Here is a 23,381-nt window from a genome sequence, read left to right on the forward strand (position 1 = left end):
TTGATCTGGTCTCAGTGATTTAGAATACATGTATTTAATCTACTGTAATTAGGAATTTGATTAATCATAACAAATGGGAACAAGTGAAATTATTAACATATAAATCCGTCAGCAATGTGATTACAGAAGGTTTACCATACTAATAAAGTGACAAAAGCCTTGAGGAAATATGGCAGAAGCTGATTTTAACACACCATTCACACACATAACCAAGAGCAGTTATTGTTTCAGTATAACAGGGTTTTATTATCTTTCAGCAATTATTAACACACAGCAAATACAGCTCAGATGTAACAGTAAACACAGCTGTAAGACTTAACTGATGGTGCAATTGTCTGAGTATGCAAGTGTGTGGGTGTGTGTGGTAACATGGGAAGGTGACGTAATGGTGAACTTGGTCCAAACCTGACCAAAAAAAGGGTCATGTTGGAGGAGCACACAGTGTTTGTTGGTGTGAGAGAATAGAAAAGAAGATGGTGGGATCAGATCCAGAGCAATGTGGTTGTGTGGAGTTGAAGAACTGGTAAAAAGAGTGGAAAAACAACAGCTGCATCCTTCTGTGTGTGTGTGTGTGTGTGCTCTCGCATTTATTACTTGGTGGGGCCATACCACCTGTAGCCCACCAACAGTATGGGGCCATGAATTCTCGTGGGGCCATTTTGCTGGGCCCCACACCGTTTAGTGCTTTAACGTGGCTCAGGAGCCTTCCCTGATGCTCCTCATGCTTTTTTCTCACTTGGCCCACAAGGTGACAAAAAGTGGAAACGTGTGTGTGAAGTGTGTGTGCTCACTGGCCCCCTGGAGCTTGGGGGATGCAACTGCAGCCACACACACACTTCCGGAAGTGTGTGTCATTTTGCTGGGCCCCACTCCGGAAGTGTGTGTGATATTAGCCAATATTAGCTAATGTTCAAGACCATTAAGCGTCATAGTCTCGCGGGATTTTACGGGATTTGTTTGAGAGCTAATACTGTAATGATAACACATACCGATGCTGTAAAATGAAAAATAAAAAATGAAATGATCTGACTAATGTAGCGTAACAATTGTTTTAATCCTTGATGATTTAATGTATGTTTTTATTTACATTTTCTCTTCCCTTCTATATTTGATATGTGTTTGTTTTGATTTTTACTCACTTATCTTAATTTTTGTTTATTTAATGTTATTCTTTATAATTATCTCTGAAACATGATGTCTGCTCTTGTTTAATTTTGGACAGATATAATATTTGCCTGACTAATTTGTAAATGCATTTGTTTAAATAAATAAAATAAAAATCTAAAATTAAAAAAAAAGACCGATGCTGTAACAACTGAACCTCAAATTATTAAGGTATGTTTATTTTCAGTTTTATTTTATTTTTAATTAAGATTTTTTGTCTATAAAAAGTTTTGTGGGACTACAAGAAACAAACTTACAACATTAGTATTAATACAAACTGTGCCATTTGATGCTGAAATAGCTGTAGGTAGAAAGCATTGTTCCCCAGATAACAATATAAAAGATCGTTTCTGTTATCTTAGGCTAATTAGCTGCTAACCATTAACTTTGTAGAGCTAGCGCTTTTAGCGGAAGCTGGCCCGTAGCCAAGGGGGATCGGAGGGTTCGTTCGAACCCCCCCACACACACACCCCCACCACCACCACCCCACCGCTGCCGCAAATGTGGTGCTTGTCGTGTATTAGGCTCTCTAATAACTCTCTGATTGGTGTGGGATGCGTGTCCCCGTGTTGACTGGACTGCTGCTGAAGCAAACAGCCCAAAGCCTGTGAGTTCTAGCCAATCATAGCGCAGTAGGGCGCCGCGCGAGTTGACGCTCTGCAACCTGCGGTGCGGTGCGTCAGCAGCACTGACATGCTGCTCTAAAGTCCTGCACCTGGCATCAACCTGAACGGGCCTGAAAGTTAAAAGCCGAACCCGGTCTGACCCGCGGGTGTTGAAACCCGGACCCTGAATTAAGTTGGTCCGAACCCGGCCAAAAGAAAAGAGAGAGAGAGAGAGAAGCCGAGTAGGAGCGCGACCTGACCGAATTAATTTCTACATATTTTCGGACTGAACTGACGCGTCCGGTCCGTGAGAACTCAAATCTAAGTCCAAAAGGCCCATGCACACTTGGTAGCCCAAAAGAACAGCCAGGCAGCCCAGTCCAGAGAGCAGAGGAGAGGGAGACAGCAACAGGTGTGTGCGTGCGTGTGTGTGTGCGTGCGTGCGTTACTGTGTGTGCATGTGCATGTGTGCGTGTGTTATACCTGCAACCTCCAAATGGGAATGGGAGACTCCTTTCATTTATTAATATCTGACAGTAGCTACAGCCATCATACAGATGAGAACAGGGCAGAAGCAGAGGAAACGGAGCCTTGAAAGGCTGGTCCAGGTCAAAAGATTGAAAAAAAAAAAAGTTTTGTTTTTTCTCACCAGCCACAGCTCCCCACTAGACCAGTGTCATACAGTCCAGCCATTCTTGCCATTACAAAGATAGAAACCTCAGTCAGTAGCCTACCAAATGTGTTTGTTTGTTTTTTTTTTTATCTGAAGCGAATGTTGTCTTCCCATTATATTCTTCTCAGAGTACACCAGAATGCTTCATTTACCTCTTAAAATCATAAAAACTTTCTGGGGTTTACTTTATCATCATTTCCAGTTTATCATCATTTCCAGTTTGCAGGTACCTATGTGTGTGTGTCTGTGTGTGTGTGTGTGTGTGAGTATGAGAGAGAGAGAGAGAGAGAGAGAGAGAGAGAGAGATACATTTTACTACATTAAACATTATTATGATTATTGTTATGAAAAAGCTAAGCCTTTTTTATATATATATATATATATAGAAAAAATGAATTACATGGTGAAAATTTTGTTGTAAATGAGAGCAACAGTAAAGGATAGTGGAGGAAGAGAAACACGTGATGTCAAAGTGAAGTTATAATGGGGAAAAAAAGAAGTGTGTGCCTTTATTATTATTATTTATTTACTTTTTTTGGGGGGGGGGGGGCGGGGGGGAGCCCCCCCCTCCACAAGGCTGGCTACGGGCCTGGGAAGTAGCCTCGCATCACCGGGCTCTTTTTTTTTTTTTTTTTTTTTTTCATCACCGGGCTCTTTAAGCGGAAGTATCATCCGTCCGATGACGCAATCCGGTGGAACACATGGCTAATTAACCTGGCGAATATTCATGAGACGGCGGAGCTCTGAAGTGAGGAGTTTCAACGTCTGATAAGGTATTTGATAAATGTGTTGTTGCCGCTTTCAACGGAAATGCTCGTCTCGTACTTATTTTATGGAAGCTACGATACGAAGTACGGTAGAAACTGTTTTGCTAAGGGCGAACATCCGGGTGACTTACAGCTAAGTGCTAACAGTGTTGAACGCAGGCTTTATGGGGGTATACGAGCACACGCAACGTCATGTTATAGTAGTCAAAAATGTCACATAATCATTGTAAAACAAACGTAATTGTTCGGTTACGTTATATGCCTCGCGGTAGGCACGGGCCCGGTCAGTAAAGCTAACGTTACCTGTGGTCCTAGGCCCAGGCTAAGCTAACTATGCTCTGGGTCTCAGGCCTATCGCTCTGGGCCAGGTACGCTCACTGTGGCCCGGGGCTCAGGCCTGGTCAGGGAGAGAGTTGCGGTAGGCATGGCTAGATCAGTTAAGCGTTGTGGGGTCCGGGCCACCCCTCAAATGCAGTCGTGTTGAGAAATAGTTAAGCTAACCGATGTTATTAGTCAGGGGTTAATGATCTGTGTGAGTCACAATAATTGAAGCATGAATCCAAAACAGCTATATTCGTAGCACATGCCATATTCTCATAATTGAGAAAATAAATAATAACTTGCTAAGCTACAGTTCAGCTGATTATGATATTTTTTAAATTACAGAATGAATGAATGAATGAGCAGTCTGTTTTCTCATGCTGCACAGCTGTTTAATGTTATAAAAATATTTTCACAGAGCAATGACATCCAAAAGGAAGGCCTGGATAAAGCCTGTTGAAGATGCAATCTCATATATTCTGTCAGCTGGAGACAAGCCATGGTTTGCAGTGAGATTTATCAATAATATCAAAGGTATGATCTCTAGTGCTTTCAGTAGCTGCAAATTACAGCAGCACATTTTTAGATACTATTCATTATTAACATTCTTCATTCAGAAGATATCTTATAGAAATAAGTGGCTTCATTCGTCTGTCTTGTTTAAATCCAATGTGTTTAGGTATATAGTAGGTGTGTATAAATGAGCCTGATTTCCATAAGATAAGTTTCAGGTACACACTGGTATAATCAAATATACAAATGTAAAGTTATTTATTTTATTTCTGCTGTATGTAAAGTGTCCAGCACATTCAAGTACTATTAAAGCAGATATCATCGGCACGGCCGTTTCGGCTAATGCTGTGTTCAAGGCAGGCTTTTGAAACCGTAAGTTACAGCTTCAAGTCACAACTACGACTTGGTAGCGTTCCAGGTAACCCGTAGCTCGTGTTTTTACCGTCCTGTTGTCTGTGAAAGTTCCCTATAACGGCCACTCGTAACTTCCGACCCGTGAACTCGTACCAGATCGAACTGGTATGACTTCACAGGTCGGAAAAACACAAAGTACGAGTTTCCTTGAACGCACCATGAGTTAGCAGCCCCCGCCCTTGTCAGGCATCAATTGGTCCTCGTGCTACGTCACCACATTCACGCGCATCCCTTGGCTGCACAACATAGACTGTAAAAAGACACACACACAGCCCTTCATGCCGTTCTCTCCCCTCATTGGATAACACTTGTATCCCACAAGGAAAATTTTCTCCTGGGGTTACAGCAGAGCAGAGTGACGGAGAGACTCGTGTTTAGGCTGAAATACTTCATGTAAGTGATTGCTGACGGAAAATAGGACTATTTAGGACTTATATTATCAAAAACATTCCACTGATATCTGCTTTAAGGTAAGTGCTGGGCCAATAGAAGACTGTAAAGAAAATGTGAAACTGTTTTGCATATTCAACAGTAACATTTTAAATTAATGCATAGAAGTAGTTACACAAGCTGACTGTCTTCTTCTTTTATGTCTAAACACCAGGTGACATCCAAGCAGGCTCCAGCAGCAGAAGAAGAGATGGCTGTGCCTCCTGTTGATCTGTCCTCCAAGGTTTATGGTGAAGATGATGCTGCTGCTGCTGCTGAATGTGATGCTCCAAAGGTAATGGAAAGAATGAATGTGATTGAGTTCTTTATAAAGTGCACTGATAACTTGACACACTAGTTTCTATTTGATCTCCATTTAGCTAACTGGTTTCACACACACAAGGTTCAGGTCATGTCTTAATGGGGCCCTGATAGATACTCTTCCTTCAAAAGGGTTTTCCAACTTTTCTCTTCCACACACACACACACCAAGTTTCAAGTTCATGTCCTTACTGGGGCCCTCCGTATGGACCCTTCTATAAGTGATTGTTAACCTACAGGACAACACTTCTCTGCATCCAAACTAAAGTATTTACAACAACAATAATGCACTTTCTGAGCTGCTGCATGATGAAGAAAATATTTTGAAGTGAGATCACTTTTTAGGCCTCTGTTGTGGTGTTAAGATAGGGAGACTTCTAACACTGACCCTTGTGGGGCCCTGGATCATAATACCTTTGTGACCTGTAAGTATTTCCAGACTCATGATTCCTGTCAGTGCTGACTGTCTTCTTCTTTTATCAGGGCTCGACAGTGCGACTGTTTTGCTCGCATTTGCGAGTTGATAATATCCCGTGCGAATAAAAAATTGCATTCAGTCGCATCAGTGCGACTCTGACAGGCATGCACCGTTTTGCATGCTGTTTAACGTGAGCAGTATCTCCCCCGCCCCGCCCCCCCCCTGCCTGTTTGGTGATTTTGGCCGTCGCATTGATTAAAGCTTGTGTACATCGGGGCCGTTCAGATGTAACGTCTTTTCCGCACATTACTTTCAAGGTAGACGCGCGTCATGCACGCCAAGGCGACACCGTAGCAGCGCACATTCGGTGCGATGCGCTTTTTTTTCGTGCACGTTCGACCTGCTTCTCCCTCCGGTACACGGTCTCGGGCTGTGTCTCTCCTACTGTTTCACACGGAGCTCTGCCCCGTTTGAAAGGTGAAGGAAGCAGGTGGAAAGACGTGGCCTCCGAGGCTACCGCGGAGCTATCCAAAAAAAAAAAAAACTCTCGCCGCGGTGGAGCTGAGAACAGCTGACATGTGGTCACAGTCTCACAGTGCAACATTCATATAAACTTCAACCTCAAAGCTCCCTGTCTGACCTGTCCCTGAACATCACACAGGGGCAACATGGAGCTGCTTGTGTGACAGGTTGTTGAGTTTTATTAATGTTAAAACATTATTAAAAGGAATAAAATTTGGTGTTTTTACTGTTCTCAAATGTAAAAATGGGTCATGTTGGACCCTCAGCATTATTTAAGGCTCAAACAGCCTGCTACTTAAACATTTTTCATTGTGCTCCTAAAAAATCTTAGTGTAGAGCCCTGTATGTAATGTTCACCTTTTTATACTGAGGGAAATATAGGTTCACTGCTCATCAATACCCCCACCCCTGGGCCACATGCACACACATACAGCGCAAAACTAAAAACTAATATTGTTTGTAAATATTCTATTTTCTCACACATATTTGCATTGTTTGTCTTTCCTGATTTTTGTTAAGGCAAAGAGCCAGTTATAACATTAAAATGAGTCTACAGGGTTAGGATTATAGGCTAAATCTACTTTTTTTGTTTGAAAATTATATTTTCACCAAAACTGCTAAATTTTTATTGTGCTACTAAAAAATGTTGTGTGCTACAAAATTTTTCAGCATGGTAGCACAGTGCTACTTGGAAAAAATCTTAGCGTCAAGCCCTGTCTTTTATGTCTAAACACCAGGTGACATCCAAGCAGGCTCCAGCAGCAGAAGAAGAGATGGCTGTGCCTCCTGTTGATCTGTCCTCCAAGGTTTATGGTGAAGATGATGCTGCTGCTGCTGCTGAATGTGATGCTCCAAAGGTAATGGAAAGAATGAATGTGATTGAGTTCTTTATAACTTGACACACTAGTTTCTATTTGATCTCCATTTAGCTAACTGGTTTCACACACACAAGGTTCAGGTCATGTCTTAATGGGGCCCTGATAGATACTCTTCCTTCAAAAGGGTTTTCCAACTTTTCTCTTCCACACACACACACACCAAGTTTCAAGTTCATGTCCTTACTGGGGCCCTCCGTATGGACCCTTCTATAAGTGATTGTTAACCTACAGGACAACACTTCTCTGCATCCAAACTAAAGTATTTACAACAACAATAATGCACTTTCTGAGCTGCTGCATGATGAAGAAAATATTTTGAAGTGAGATCACTTTTTAGGCCTCTGTTGTGGTGTTAAGATAGGGAGACTTCTAACACTGACCCTTGTGGGGCCCTGGATCATAATACCTTTGTGACCTGTAAGTATTTCCAGACTCATGATTCCTGTCAGTGCTGACTGTCTTCTTCTTTTATGTCTAAACACCAGGTGACATCCAAGCAGGCTCCAGCAGCAGAAGAAGAGATGGCTGTGCCTCCTGTTGATCTGTCCTCCAAGGTTTATGGTGAAGATGATGCTGCTGCTGCTGCTGAATGTGATGCTCCAAAGGTAATGGAAAGAATGAATGTGATTGAGTTCTTTATAAAGTGCACTGATAACTCGACACACTAGTTTCTATTTGATCTCCATTTAGCTAACTGGTTTCACACACACAAGGTTCAGGTCATGTCTTAATGGGGCCCTGATAGATACTCTTCCTTCAAAAGGGTTTTCCAACTTTTCTCTTCCACACACACACACGCCAAGTTTCAGTTCATGTCCTTACTGGGGCCCTCCGTATGGACCCTTCTATAAGTGATTGTTAACCTACAGGACAACACTTCTCTGCATCCAAACTAAAGTATTTACAATAACAATAATGCACTTTCTGAGCTGCTGCATGATGAAGAAAATATTTTGAAGTGAGATCACTTTTTAGGCCTCTGTTAGGATGTTAAGATAGGGAGACTTCTAACACTGACCCTCATGGGGCTACTGTAGTAGTTCTGTAATTTTAAAAACACACCGGCAGCGGCCCCCGCTGATCTGTAGCGTCACTTGTTACTGTAAATGATGCTGTGTGGAAAACCAGCTGTGGTTTGTGATTGAGGGTGAGTTTGGAGCTGACAAGAGGATCGCCCTGACGACCGTTTCCTTATATTTTTCTCATCGAAAAACTATACAAATAGCCTAGCATTTAGATGATGTAAAAAAAAAAAGTGATAAAAATCCACTTTGTCACCTCCATTTTTGCAAGCTCACGTCAACTTCTGCAAACCGCTGCAAACAACCTCTGGGGCTGGCAGTGTTTACATCAGCACGTGTGCAGCTATGACGTAAACGAGAAAAACAATCACGGTTGCAGTGTCCACACGCACCCGGTGAAACCAACCCCGGCCCAAAACCCCACCCTGGACTCTGGTTTCAAAAAAACACGGTTTCAGGTTTCCAAAAGCGCGGTTGCGTGTGGACAGGACATACAACCGGGAACATATGTTCACGGTTTCAAAAATACCTGAGGCCTGTACTGCGAAGCCAGTTTAGTGGGTTAGCGAGGTATGTTGAGTGTAAAGCCAGCCTCTCCTGTACTGCGAAGGTGGCTGTCTTTTAACGAGGCTAGATCACCATGGTAACTTATGCTTAGCTCATAACCTGGTCCCTCTCTGTGCGTCTCCGCCGAGAGTTGTTCTCCTCACCCGTTGAGCTGAGCGTCAGGAGCTCATTAAATATTAGACTATAGTCTATATTTTACTTTTATATACACTCAGTCACCACTGATAGAAGTTGTTCGCTCGCAGCAGGACAGATGGATAATCGGTAAAGTTAATAATTTCACTAAATGTGGTCGTGAATAAATTAATTCCGACGTGTCGCCTGTTATATTTCAGTGTTGCCCAAACGCAAATCTTGAATAAGTCTCCGCTGTTTTCACATTTAAAAAGTTCTTAGTTTATGAGATTTGCTTGTAGCTTCAGCACCTAAAAAACCTCCTATCCAGCCTCGCTTCCAATAAAACACACACTCGCGTTATAATTGCGATCAGTGAAATATATAACAATATAAAACACAATTTAAAATGACAGTTGATGTTGCTCTAGTTTATATGGATAAAGCTTCATATTTAAAAGTAGCGCAAGAGCTGTCAGAAAAATTAAAAGCAGCCTCCTCTCGTCATATTTGCAGCAACACTGTTGCTTCAGGCTGCAATCGTGCTTTTTTTTTTATATGGCTCCCCTCTCTCCATTAAAACAATTGCACTCCTCTGGGCTGAAATCAGCCCGTTGTGGATCAATTTCGTGCGGAAGTTGAATCATATGACGCCAAACGCCCCCTTTTATGTGAACGCGCACAGATCATAAAGCTGAGAGCCGGACTTAACAAACCAAGTTGATAACCAGCTTTGCAGTGCCGTGTAGAGTTGCACGATACCCACGGTAGCCACGGTACCCCGCGGTGCCAAAACGTAACGGTTCCTACTATACTAGAAATTCTACACGACGGTACTACCGTGGATTACTACTACCGGTGCCAGTTTCCGCTACATAGCGGCCGCCTCTCCTCTCCTCCCGGCTTCTCACTGCACGCACTCCCTTGTAAACAAAACCCACATGCACCCACTGCAACCTAACTACACAGCTGCTGAATGATTGGCTGTTTGCCTGTTACTGGTGATGTCCGGGGATATGATAGGCTGTTTCCGCACGCTGGGTCCGCCCGTCTGTTCTCTGATTGGCTGTTCGTGGTTCATGCCGGCAAGAACGGACTCTATGAAGACAGCTGAGACTGCTCCGGCCGCTTCGATAGAAACTCGCTTCAAAACAAACAACGAGCTAAAGTTCTGTCTCGCCCAGACGCGCACATGGCTTACAGTCACAAACATGAGACAACACACTGACCACGGCAGAAGCACCGGGCGCGAGCAGTGAGTCTGCCGCAGCGTCGTCGTCAGGGGCACTTAATTAATTTAGCTCTGTTTATTTTCTCATTGGCTAATATCAGGCTATGCTCCGTGTACAGGCTGAGGAATAAAGAGTTAAAGGATGTCCAAGTGTAAAGCACCTAGAAAATGCATAAAAATATAGTTTTCACAGGGAATCAGTTCCTGTTCATTGTATTCTGTCCTCTATGATTTATTATGTTAGAGAAGAAGCATTATTGTCAAATAGATTTTTTTTAAAGACAGTGGATTTGTTTTTATCCTAAGTTGATTATTTATATTTGTTAAACATAAATTAATGTGCAAGAGACTGAATGGTTATTTATTTTCAACCATATAAATTCTAACTTCATTTATTTGTTTTTTATTGCTTATTTAAAAATATTTGTTTCAGTCTAATCCCTACTTCACCAGTATTATGTTTATCATGCACCAAACAACATTATAAGTAGCCTAATTAATAAGTATTTATAACTTGTACAAATACATTGCAGTTCATAAAAATAATAATAATAAAAAAAGGTTGCAGTATCGTGATATTACCCGGAACCGTGATACTTTGTCTGGTATAGTACCGTGGTTACTCATTTTGGTACCGTGACAACTCTAGTGCCGTGTTAACCCGGGCCGGGACTTGAGGTTTTGTTGAGCTGGAGATGAAAACAAAGCCTGGCCATGTTGAACCTCCTTCGCAGTACAGTCCTCTGGGCTCATGTGGACAAGGCCTGAGTTCTTTATAAAGTGCACTGATAACTTGACACACTAGTTTCTATTTGATCTCCATTTAGCTAACTGGTTTCACACACACAAGGTTCAGGTCATGTCTTAATGGGGCCCTGATAGATACTCTTCCTTCAAAAGGGTTTTCCAACTTTTCTCTTCCACACACACACACCAAGTTTCAAGTTCATGTCCTTACTGGGGCCCTCCGTATGGACCCTTCTATAAGTGATTGTTAACCTACAGGACAACACTTCTCTGCATCCAAACTAAAGTATTTACAACAACAATAATGCACTTTCTGAGCTGCTGCATGATGAAGAAAATATTTTGAAGTGAGATCACTTTTTAGGCCTCTGTTGTGGTGTTAAGATAGGGAGACTTCTAACACTGACCCTTGTGGGGCCCTGGATCATAATACCTTTGTGACCTGTAAGTATTTCCAGACTCATGATTCCTGTCAGTGCTGACTGTCTTCTTCTTTTATGTCTAAACACCAGGTGACATCCAAGCAGGCTCCAGCAGCAGAAGAAGAGATGGCTGTGCCTCCTGTTGATCTGTCCTCCAAGGTTTATGGTGAAGATGATGCTGCTGCTGCTGCTGAATGTGATGCTCCAAAGGTAATGGAAAGAATGAATGTGATTGAGTTCTTTATAAAGTGCACTGATAACTTGACACACTAGTTTCTATTTGATCTCCATTTAGCTAACTGGTTTCACACACACAAGGTTCAGGTCATGTCTTAATGGGGCCCTGATAGATACTCTTCCTTCAAAAGGGTTTTCCAACTTTTCTCTTCCACACACACACACACCAAGTTTCAAGTTCATGTCCTTACTGGGGCCCTCCGTATGGACCCTTCTATAAGTGATTGTTAACCTACAGGACAACACTTCTCTGCATCCAAACTAAAGTATTTACAATAACAATAATGCACTTTCTGAGCTGCTGCATGATGAAGAAAATATTTTGAAGTGAGATCACTTTTTAGGCCTCTGTTAGGATGTTAAGATAGGGAGACTTCTAACACTGACCCTCGTGGGGCCCATTGTGTGGATCCTGTGTTTTCTTTTCTCAATGGGTGACACCTTTCACTTCCAAAGTAACAAGTAACCTTTGGATTACCAGTAAAGTAACTTATTTTACACACTTTCTTAACTGCTGCATGATGAAGAAAACTTTTTAGAAAAATAACTGTTCAGCCTCTTTTCTGATGTTGGAGGTTTATGAGACTCCTCATAAAAATAGTTGTACTTGGCCAAAAGTTTTGTGCTTATCAGTAGTGCTGCACAATAAATCGCAAATTTATCGTCATTGCAATATCAACATATGCAATATCCATATCGCAAACGACTGCTTAAACCGTAATATATTGTAATATCTGTGTGATGCATTCACCCATAGGCGTCATTTACGCTGGGGACGCTGGGGACATGTCCCCACCACTTTTTGTCAAGAACTATTTTGTCTCCACCACAAAATTAACTTAAAGGTTCATGAGGCAAGAAATGCACATGCGTTTTAAGTTTTTTACTGCTAATGGGCGATGAAGCGTTCAAAACCAAAAAGAATGAGCCCACTCGCGTATCTCTCCGTTGCCTTGAACAGGCTGTGTGCTGCATAATGCGCTGCAATTCTGGGTCCGAATTTCCCGCGCTGTCCGCGGATGTGATGTCAAATGACGCTGCATGCGCGTCCTCGACAGCTTCGGCTTTCCTCCGCTTGCGACTAGCGGTCGGCGGATCTTCCAGCCTAAACAGTCATGTGAGCAGCGAGTAGAGAAATAACGTCACTTTTTAAAATTTTAATATTTTTTCATGCGAGAAAGTGACAGTTTAGATTCCCAATCTGTTGTCAGTTTATCCAAATAACGTCTGACTAATGGTACAGACACACCAACTCCGGCGGCGACGGATCCCGACGCAACGAATCGCCGAGCGCACCGGCGAGTGGGCGGGTCTGTGTGACGTGGTGTGGAGCTTGAGCTTCACTCTGCCGTTTCCAACATGGCGGCCGGGTCACAAACGATCTCATTTTACAGTTAAACAACACACTAAAGTATGTTTCTGAAAACATTTGAGGCGGGAAATGTGTAGTGCAGCAACAGAATCTGGATTCATATTTGATCAACACCGCCTAGTTTGATAGTTTGAACGAAGTTTCTGAGCCGGCCGCATTGCGTTGGACGGACGTCATTTGCATAAAGTTCAATTTTTCCAACTTTATGCAAATTCACATACGGTGACGGGGCCGTCAACTCGACGTGCTGTGTCCATCATGCACCGCGCGGCCGGAGCTGCTGCTCTACATAGACAATGAATGGGATCCGTTGACTTGACGTCCGTTGCCGGAGTTGGTGTGTCTGTACCATAAGTAGATTTGCTCCGACATTTTTCGGAGGAGTGCAGAGCCACACACGCAGCGGCAGCAGCGGCTCGTCACAGAGGCTGCAGCCGGGGAGCTGAGCTCATCGGCCGGGCAAACTTTGTCCTCCTTACAGGGAAGAAAACGAGCCGAGTAACTTCCCCACAGGTTTTTAGACGTTTTCTGCCGGCTGGTTGAATTGTTTTTAGGAGATAAATGCATTGGTGCATTAGTTCATTTGAATGAAAAGTGGAGCTTCAGGTGTGTGTGAGCAGCGCAGCCTTGGGGCTCGATCTGCATCTGTACCTACAAAAATCACCATATTTAGGCTACTTCAATAAATAAATAAATAGTTTTACAATGAGCCGATTGATTCATCCGTGGTCAGTTTATCCAAACAACGCCTGTAAGGAAATTCTCCGACGTGTTGGGAGGAGAGCAGAGTCATGAGCAGCTGAGCGGCACCAGCAGCTCACAGAGGCGGCGGCGGCGGCCGGTGTGCTGCTGACCTGATGCCTGGGCGGTCAACCTCCCGGTGTCGCGGTAAATTGAGCACTGTACAATGAGCGCGGCACGGCGCATTTACTGTTTATTAACAGCCAAGCGCGACGTGTGTGTGCGTGCGTGCGTGCGTGCGTGTGTCGTGAGACAGCAGGGAGAGGGGCTGACTGGCAGAGATGAGAGATAGGCTAGTGAAAGCTGTTCTTTTTTTCTGTGAGAGACTGCTGCGGCTGACCCAAACCAAACTGTGGCGGCTGATTAATGGAAAACACTGGTATAGTAACGTTGTGCCGTTTCCAATTCAGCCACAGTGTCACTGTCACATCATCAGCTGCTGCTGTGGAGAGTTGATGCGCGCTCCCGCACCAGCTTGGCTGATGGCTGCAGTAACCCTGACGGCCGCTACGGCCGTTGTATCGCTAGTGAGTTTTATTCCTTGATCTTGCCTCAAGCTCCTTTAACATTATCCTAATGAAGAATGACGGAAAAACGTTGATAAACTATGACAGAATAGGCAGCTGAAACAGTGTGCACCGCGCAAAGCTTCTGCCTGAGCCAATAACTCGCAACAATGTAGCTTCGATGTTACAGTAGTTACAGTAATTCTCGGGCTCTTTCTGTCATCTCCCGCTTTGGAGAAAGAGGAGTTTTCAAGTCGCACCGTGGGGAGGGAGCAGGTCAGTTGTACCGGACAGCACCCAATATATGCTTAATGTTTGGGTGCAACAAAGTCACTGTTAACAAAATCAACATCTAATCTGTCCCTTCACGTGTCTGTTTGGAGCAGCTGCTGACAGATGTGCAGCTGCAGTGACAGTTTCCTCATCACTAAACCTGAGCCACCATCAGATCCTCCCTCGTTCACGTCGTGACGACGGGACTAAGTCTTTTGGACATATAGGCCTATTGTATATTATGTGTTTTTCCTCTCTTTAACCATCTCATTTCAGTTTTTGCCGGTTGGCAATCATCTGGTGCACCTGCTGTTTCTCTCGCGCTTACTCACTCACTCTCGATGGGCATATAGCCTAAATGTTATTAAAAAAATAAAAAGGAAAAAACACAGATGCGCAAATTGAATCATTGAGTGATGACAGTACAGAGGGCCCTTCAGCTCAGTCCAAGTCTGAGATGGCTTTACAAAGGGTGAGTGGAGACTGTTAGCATCCTGAAAGCCTGTCAGTAAAAGAGGTATTCAGTTTAGAAGATGTTAACCTTTTAAGAGATAATACAGAGCAATAACAAACTACTCTGTCAGACATGCATATAACTGGTCAGATGTTCAAACTTAACTTTTTTGCTCACTGGCCAACTGGCCAGATCGAACTGGTACGACTTCACAGGTCGGAAAAACACGTGTTACGGGCTGCCTTGAACGCACCATAACAGTCCTCGTCCCTACGTCACCACATTCACGGCGTCCCTTGGCTGCACACACAGCCCTGCATGCGGTTCTCTCTCCTCATTGGATAAAAACTGTAGGATACGATAAATGTTTTCTCCTGGGCTCAGAGCAGAGCAGAGTGACTGACAGACCTGTGTTTCAGTCCAAACACTCTATGTAAGTGATTGCTGTCTGAAGATACAACTATTTAAGACTTATATTAACACAAATATATCACTTACTTCTGCTTTAACTGTGTTTCCTTTCCCTCGTGGCGCAGTTAACACTTGCGCTGTCTGTCCCTCTCAAACATGGCCGCCTGTCGTCTCACGTAACGATCCACGAAGCAATCACGATGTGTAAAAATGTAAACCACTACATACCCGTGAAATAATCCCAACAGACTGAGAGAGCTTCGCTGTCATTCCTCCCCCAAGCAATAACACTATACAATACCTCACCTCTGTTTGACAGACAGCACTCCGAACTCTCTGCAGTGGGTTCTTTATAGTTCTTATAGTTCTGATTAGGGATGTTCCTGCCGACTAATTTCCCTGTCGATTAAACGCAAAATTTAATTTATACTAGTCGACTAGTCTAACACTTAAGAAAACAGTCAGAAAGCAGTTAAAATTGAGTAGAATTTATTCATTTATAATGTTAAACACTGTCGGAAAGAAATACTGTGCGTATTAAGAGCCATTTGAAGCCATTAATCACAGTCAACAATCGCCAAATCGGACTTTAAATGCAGCTGAAATGTGCACTATGCATGCTAAATATGCAATACAAACCAAACACATTAATGTACAAAATATGTAGATGTGTGGGCATGCATGCAAGCGTGCGTGCGAGCATGCGTGCGAGCATGCATGCATGCATGCGTGTGTGTATGCTCACTAAATGAGAGGGCTGCGAGCAGAGATGGGGACTCGAGTCACTGTGACTTGGACTCGAGTCGACTCGAATCGCTATTTTGATGCGACTTGACTCGGACTTGGAGGTTAAAGACTCGGGACTTGACTTGACTTGAGACACGATGACTTGAATGACTTGAATGACCAGCCGCCACCGCTGAATTTCTCACCGGCACGGCACCAGCTCAGTCGGTGTTTTTTTTTTCTTCCCCGGACTTTTTATGCATTTATTTTGAAAGGACCGCTGGAGAGAGAGAGGGAGGGGGAGAGAGATTGAGAGGGGGGCGGGGGGGGGTTTGACACGGAGCAAAGGGGCCGTCAGGGTCGCTGCAGCGGGGGTGCTACATCATGGATCTATTAGACTATAATATAATACATCCATGGCGTGCTATCACGCTCGCAGCTCAGTGTTTTTAATCAGAGATTTAATCCAGAGTTTCAGTGACGGTGAGCGGCCTGACGGTGCTTCATTAACGCTGCGTCGCCGCCGCTGTTCAGAGTTGGGGCAGACGCACAGCAACCAATAGACATATGGTAACAGTCACCTGTTACTAGCGTTACCATAGCGAGAAGCTAATGTGTCCTTTTTTTAATTTTTTTTTTTAAATCTCCTCTCCTTCAGCCTCACGTTCTCACTGCTGCAGAATCTGCAGTGACTACACAGCTGTTTGCCTGTCAGTCATAGCATCCAGGAATGTTTCAATGTTACACATTCTTTGACTTTTGAATATAAAATATCAATTAATATCTACTGTAAAACTACTTGGTATGAGTGCAGGCTGAGAATGGTGTTGTCATGATAGAATAGAATAGATTTCCTATTCTATTCTATTTGTTGACCTTTTGTGATCTATGAAGAGGCTCATTAATGCATTAAGACATGATAAGACATAAGACATAATAGATTTTCTATTCTATTCTATTCTAATATATTGTCTTCACTTTATTTAGATTAGATTCTGAGGGTGAAATTGCAATAATAAGGTGACTTGACTTGGACTTGACTTGACCTATGCAGGACTTGACATAACCTGTGACTTGACTTGACTTGACTTGCCCAAAGAAAAATGACTTGGGACTTACTTGAGACTTGAAGGTTAAGACTTGAGACTTACTTGAGACTTGCACATGTGTGACTTGGTCCCATCTCTGGCTGCGAGAGAGACACTGTCTGACAGTGCCGCTGCCGCAGCCCCGACTAGTGGCGGCGGCTGCATGAAATCTTAGAGGCGACAGATAACTGACATTGTGCATGGATGAAATATTGATAAATAATTTAAATGACTAGTAATTCTGGTGCCGACTAGTGAGGGAGGGGATGTTTAATCGTATAGTTGACTAATCGCGCACATCCCTACTTCTGGTCCAACCATTTTCCCTATTGCCCTGCTGGTCATGGCTAATTGCGCATTTGTTAGCTATTTTGCACATCTGTCTCAATAACACTCTACCTCATTTCTCACCACTTGGTGTATATAATTTATGTCTACTTATATTGATATTTTGCACAGTGTTACACTACTGCGACTGGCATAGTGTCTTTCTGTACATTTCAGTATAGTACTTTGTATATTTTTTAAATTTATAATCTTTATAGATACATTTTATGCTGTGTTTTACAGAAATAAGCAAACATCTTATAATATTCAAACTGCATAACAACAAACAGGGACTTACTGGTCTTGAAAATGATCAGCCCAGCTGTAGCTACTCCTCACTTCACCACGTTTCTGATGCTGTTTTCTGACGTCTTTTCCTCAGCCTGTCCATCAATACATTTGGAGACAGAAACTCTAAAGCTTCTTGTGTGTTGTAGGCAGCCCTGTTTTACTTTGGTTGCTAACTTTGTTTGGGTTTGTGGCGTGTCTGAAACATATTGTTGATCATGTAATGCAAAGAGCTCTAACAGGCATATGAACACATTGTGAAGGTCTTCAATCACGTCCCTATTTCACCACCCCATTTTTCTTTCTTTTTTTATGTCCAAGTAAATCAGTTTTGTGAGGGAAGAAAACTAACATATTATCAACCAGGCTTTTAGATTTTGACCAATCATGACACAGGTGTGACAGAGACTCTAGAAACATTGCCTGGTGGGGGAGAGAGGCAGAAATCACACAAATCTTCTTAGCTGATCCGTGCAATAAATCACGTGATGTTTCAAATGAGACATTCATGTTCATTTTGAGCATTTATTAGCACATAGTGGGCTGGATAATATCCCAAATCTGGGCTTGATTAAGCCATTGATATGCAATCTAAAAGCCCTCCATCACCCAGCCTTAAATAGATTTTAGTTATGTGGCACCTAGGGGGTTGTGTGTAAAAGTGACTGGTTGGTAAAACTATGTATTTTTCCTGACTATGGGACAGTCCTGTATGGTCTCAACCAAGTCAGTACTTCATTGGATGACCAATGGAATCAATCTGAGTTTTTCAGTTGTAGTTACAAGTTAAAGTTCTTATAACTCTGTAACTTGTCCTTTTTATGCCCATTTAGGTAAACAAACTGTTTAACCTGCAGTTAAAAGAACCTGGACAACAGAAGAATGTGCAGCAGTAGAACGTCATTTAAAGAAAAAAATTCTGATGAACCAAGTCCCAGGGAAGGAGGACCATCAGCGCTGCATCACTGCAGAACCTCAAGCCCTGAAGAATCGAGACTGGAGGGCAGTGAAATACTGTTAAAAATCGAAGTACTTCTCTGCAAAGACAATTAGAGTGAAAGTGTTTCACTTTACAAGGTAATAGACAGGCTTGTATGAGGAGGTGCTATAATATTTGTCATGTTATATGTTATTATGCTATTATGTTGTGTTCTTATCAACACAAGGAGCTGCTTTCCTGATATCAAAGCTCACTGTAATAATCAGCAGTTGATTCATTTTAAGCAGGTGATTGTTTTTTGATTATCACTGCTCTGTCTACCTAATGTGAGGAGAGGAGATGCAGGATGTAAACCTCTGATGCAGCCTTGCAGTTTTTTTTGTTAATAAAAAAACTATAGAAACAACTAATAACTCTTTGGTCCCCGCTAAGGTAGAAAGACTTGACATATCTGTGTGTGTGTGTAAGTGGACCCCCCCAAGTAACAAATGCTAGAAACGTGTCCCATAAGTGACCAAAAAAACTAGCATAGAGAAAAAACTTTAGAAAATGGCTAATCTAAAGTGACTGAAAATTTTGTTAATTTTTTTTAAGCTTGCCTGATTTTTTACAGAGGTCTGGGACCATTGGAAAGGGTGGGCCCCACAATTGGGTTAAAAACGCGTGACCCCATGAAGGGACAAATGCGAGTATGTGTGTGTGTGTGTGTGTGTGTGTGTGTGTGTGTGTGTGTGTGTGTGTGTGTGTGTGTGTGTGTGTGTGTGTGTGTGTGTGTGTGTGTGTGTGTGTGTGTGTGTGTGTGTGTGTGTGTGTGTGTGTGTGTGTGTGTGTGTGTGTGTGTGTGTGTGTGTGTGGTTTGTATATCAGAAGAGGTCAGAACTCCAGCAGCTTTTCCAGTAAGTCGACCGGCCTTATTGACAGACCAACGCATTTTGGCTTGTGGCTTTCAGCAGGGTCATCCCATGTTTGTATATCAGAGGAGCAGAGAGGGAGAGAACAAATGGATAGATGCATGTAAATCTCAACTGAGTAAAGCTGCTTCTGAAGCGGGTCTGAGTGACCAGTCAGATCAGTCAACAAGCTTCACACAGCTTCACTAAATAAAGCTTTCACAAATACATGCAGCATCAAGTAAACTAGCAGTGCTCAAACATAAAACATAGCATCAACAAACAGGCAGCGCAAACATCAAATACAGCATGAAACAGTATCAAATAGCACAGGATTTGGCTTCAGAAGCACCAACCAAATCTACCCAGACATCCTCAGTCTCATATGAGGAGGATCTCTCCTGTTACATGAGTAAAAGTGGATGTGATCCCCCAGAGTTTCCACAGTCTAGTCTGGAGTGCAGGGTGGGTTCATCCTGTGTCTTATGCTCGCCAGTGAAGACACGTCTCTGCTTTACAGCTGGAGCGATGAAACAGAACGGAAGAGTTTGTCGATGTTGAGAGAATAGAGTAAAAGGACGCTTTAATCCGTCAAAATAAAATCAACTGCTGTCTTGGAGTGTAAAATGTAAACTGATTGTCCCCAGAACTTACTGGAGCAAACTAAGTTAAAGGGACGTTTCAACATTGTTGGTTTATTTGTTGGTGCAAGCTGTTTTTAAGTCGGCGGAGCAGAGACGCGAGCTGCACAGTATTTCCACCTTTCCTTCATCAAACTACACAATCCAACAACTCCAAAACACTCGTGGACAAGTTGTGACCTGCACATTCACCATGCTATGAAATTAAAACGTATAATTAAGTAATATTACAACACATGAAGCAAATACTCATGTAGATTTGTTTACGCATTTGCCTCGAAAACAACTCTCATAATGTTCCATTATTATTTCATAGCGTGATGAATGTGCAAGTCACAACTTGTCCACAAGAGTGTTTTGGATTTGTTGGATTGTGTATTTTATGAGTTTGATAAGGGAAACGTGGAAATACCGTGCAGCTCGCGTCTCTGCTCCGCAGGTCTAAAAACAGCTTGCACTGACAATTAAAAATAATGAACCTACTCCTAAAACAATAGGGATTATCGCAATATTTCCAAAATGTTGAAATATCCCTTTAATATCACTCTAACGTGGTCTCTCTTTGGGTTAAGAAAAAGGAGGGAAGACTCCTTCAAGAAACACACAGTGATGAAGATCTCCTGAATCTGTTTGTCAGTTTTTATGTTAGGATGACCTCATCAGCTGTAGTTCCCACTTAGCCAATTGTTGTTGAAAACGGCATCCGTGGGTCAGATTCTTACCCAGGTGTGAAAATGTGAAGGATCATAGGAAACTGGGTTCAGTGGCTCTCTTTTGTCTGTGGAACAAAGGAACATTCATTTTCTCCTCCTTATTTGAGCCAGTTTAGACCATAGAACCAACTCATCATTCATAACTCTGCTGTAAACTGGTTTATATTACACAGCAGACCAGTTGGTATTTTATGAAGGGTCTAGAGACTGTATATGCATTTAACATAGCTTGTTAAGTTTTACTCACTAAATAAATAGCTGTATATTTGATGCACTTGGACTATAGTTTAGGCACAAATTAGTTATTGTAGCTGTATTTTGCTAAAAGAACTCGCACATCCAAGTGCTGATTGCAAAGCCTCCATTGACTGCTAATTCCAAATGGTGCTAATTGGCATTCGACTGGCAATGGAGCAGTGATTTTAATTGTTACTGTTGGAGGTAAAATCCTTGTTTACGGTGTTTGTATTGAGTCTTTTTCTCTTACAGTCTCCCTATTTTTTTTTACCCTCTTCTGCTTTTATCCAGGGAGGCCTCATCGCCCTCCTGCTCCTGATCCTCCTCTTCACCCTCGTGTTGTACACCCGCCACCGATGGTGCAAGCGTCGTCGCATACCCCAGAAGAGCGCCAGCACTGAGGCCACTCACGAGATCCATTACATCCCCTCGGTCCTGCTGGGGCCGCAGGGCCGCGACAGCTACCGGGGCACCCGCAACGCTCACCAGCACGGCAGCTCCGTCATCGGTATGCCCATCCGCGAGACCCCCATCCTCGATGACTACGACTGTGATGAGGATGACCAGGGCGGGCATTCGCTCAACTCCACACCCAACCAGCTCCACAACAAGCTGAATGATGGAAAAGTGCATGACGACTATGGAGTAAACATTGGCATCGGAGGACACACAGACATGATGTGCAAGGACGAGGACGTGCTTAAGCATAACTTTGACAAACGAGGTAGGTTTGTTAGATTTCCCTTGAAAAACCATTTATTATGGAAATTCCAACACCATACAGTATATATGATGGAGATTAATTATGCAATAGCTGTAAGATAAATGGCATGATGCTGGTTGTCTCTTAAACATGCAACAACAACAAAAAAAACCAGAAAAACTAATTTGAGTTGTCACAGAAAATCTGTTGTGCTCAGTGGTAGCTGTCCTGCTTTTGCAAGCATGATTTGTACATCCGTGGAGGCTCTCAGTGCCAGCTCCCCAGATGGCCCAGCCTGGACAGTTCACTTTGGCTCTTGCCAGCCCACCCATGTTCTTGATAGCACAGCATGTCCAGCTTACATTTTGTAAAAAAAATAAGCAGTTTTGTATGACTCACATCATCGTTTCACACTGGCGACGAGGAGACTTCCTGTATTCCATAAGGCTTTGAGTTGGCATTGGATTGACCACTGAATATACTTGTATTAAGTACAATTTCTACAATCTTTCATAGCCATCGGACCCTTTACAGCTGCCATAGACACTGACTCTACAAGCAATGTAATGCAGTGTCATATTATGTAATGTAAAATGTAAAGATCCAGTGACATAAGCCATCAAACTAGTTAATTAGATGCTGACTGTGTAGGAGAGAGGCTTCTTGACCCTCACTGAACATAGTCAGGTGTCTTCAAGGGAAAAAAAACTCTACCTTGCCATTAGTAATAAAACCAGCAACTTGCGGTGATTTGTCTGCAGTAAGGATCTCAAGCTTTGTAGAAGCATTAGTTGGTATCATATCCTGTTGAACCTGGGGTGCTCTCCTGCAAAGCTGGACTTAAATAATTGAAAGGTGCTGACGGAGTTGGAGGGTGCCCTGGTTATTCATGTCACAGTGAATTATGCATGGAGTTTGTGGAAAAGCCCTCTTGCTCCTATTGTATTTATCACTCTCCATAACTGCATTTACACAAGCTGTTAACAGCAGTATGTGCTTCTCAAACTGGAAAATAGGCAAAGAAATCTGATTAATGCTTTGTTCAAATGTTTCATTTCATAGTATTAACATTATTTCATTTTGTCCTGAGTACATTGCAGATCTGTGTTTTAGATGGTGATAGGAAGGCTTTACTTACAGCTCTGCGGCAGAGAAAACCAATTATGTTTAACTTTCATTTTATTAACATTCACCCCATATTTGAAAGGGGGATAAAGCATACTGTATGAGGACACATGCAGTATGTACCATGTTTAAACAAATGTTAACATTGGCTCATAGTCTCTGACCCTTATCATATAGCTGGTAATGATCCTAAAAATCAAACGCCCGATTTCAATTTTACAGTAGAATCTACTTTCTTGTCATGATAATTTTCACATTTTTTGAATTTTATCATTCAAATGTTCAAACCAATTCAACAAAAATATATATATTTTTTAATCAATTTTAAGTGGCCACCAGCCTTATTTACACAGATGTTATGAGTGGTTTTTTTTTTGTCAACTGCAAAATTGAAAATGTTTTGGCTAACACATACACAAAAAAAAGCATTTTATTTGTCTTCTCATAATTAGGATGCACTCACATGTATTGGTTGCACGAGGCTGTGCCCGCTGGCTTGCTGTTTTATCTGTTATTTATTCCACTGTAACCAGACCAGGAAAAAAAAAAGAAAAACAGAAAATTGTTGCAGAATAGAGGTT

General features: G+C 42.6%; 1 protein-coding gene and 1 long non-coding RNA gene across 2 annotated transcripts in view; both read left to right on the top strand.

Moving 5' to 3' along the window:
- The window catches only part of astn2 (astrotactin 2), a 267,819-nt gene that overhangs the window by 70,135 nt on the left and 174,303 nt on the right, over positions 1-23,381 (top strand). The window contains exon 3 of the mRNA XM_085793310.1: positions 21,264-21,696. Coding sequence (XP_085649436.1) covers positions 21,264-21,696 — 433 coding nt within the window. The remainder of the gene's footprint in view (positions 1-21,263; positions 21,697-23,381) is intronic.
- LOC146977243 (uncharacterized) lies at positions 3,125-5,156 on the top strand. The gene is made up of 3 exons (XR_015037279.1): positions 3,125-3,215; positions 3,949-4,064; positions 5,062-5,156. It is a non-coding gene; the product is annotated as an uncharacterized LOC146977243 (long non-coding RNA).

The sequence above is a fragment of the Trachurus japonicus genome, chromosome 12, assembly GCF_045865225.1.
Source record: "Trachurus japonicus isolate A0001 chromosome 12, Traja_1.0".
NCBI classification, from domain to species: domain Eukaryota; kingdom Metazoa; phylum Chordata; class Actinopteri; order Carangiformes; family Carangidae; genus Trachurus; species Trachurus japonicus.